The sequence below is a fragment of the Trypanosoma grayi genome (genome assembly GCF_000691245.1).
Source record: "Trypanosoma grayi strain ANR4 Tgr_352_V1, whole genome shotgun sequence".
NCBI classification, from domain to species: Eukaryota; Euglenozoa; class Kinetoplastea; order Trypanosomatida; family Trypanosomatidae; genus Trypanosoma; species Trypanosoma grayi.
The window spans coordinates 1-414 of record NW_008825971.1 but is presented as its reverse complement, the minus strand read 5'-3'; the positions used below and the strand labels follow the sequence as shown (position 1 = coordinate 414).

At 62.6% G+C, this 414-nt stretch overlaps 1 protein-coding gene across 1 annotated transcript; it reads left to right on the top strand.

Annotated features, from left to right (window-relative positions):
- Positions 1-101: 101 nt before the first annotated feature.
- DQ04_03521000 (hypothetical protein) lies at positions 102-410 on the top strand (the record flags this gene model as incomplete). The annotated part of the gene is made up of 1 exon (XM_009312887.1): positions 102-410. The coding sequence occupies one exon, from the start codon at positions 102-104 to the stop codon at positions 408-410; it is 309 nt and encodes a 102-aa protein (XP_009311162.1).
- Positions 411-414: the final 4 nt, after the last annotated feature.

Genomic DNA, 414 nt, shown 5'->3' with positions numbered 1-414 from the left:
CCCCCCCCCCCCCCCCCCTCTTTTTTTGCGTTTTCTTTCGCTCTGTGCCTTTTCGTGTACGCCACTGTGTACATATGTATCTATGCATCTTGGCGACATTGATGGCAAGGAAGGTGGTGCGCTGCTGCCTGCGTCTACGCCCGCTGTGTCCCCTCTTTGTCTCCCCTTTCTCCTGGCGCCGGCCTTCCGCCGACGGGTATAGCGATGAGTGCGGTACCGTGGAGAGTGCTGGACTTCTGCCGGCACTTCGGCATCGACGCATCCTCCGCCCCTGCGGGTGCCGCGGCGGCACACGTTGTGTTTCCTCAGCTCGCGCAGCAGCACAGCATCCCACTGCAGGACGCCGCCGCATGGCTGAGGGCGCAGAACGAAGTGGAGGCCATATTGGCGGAGGAGCAGGAGGACGTTGACGAC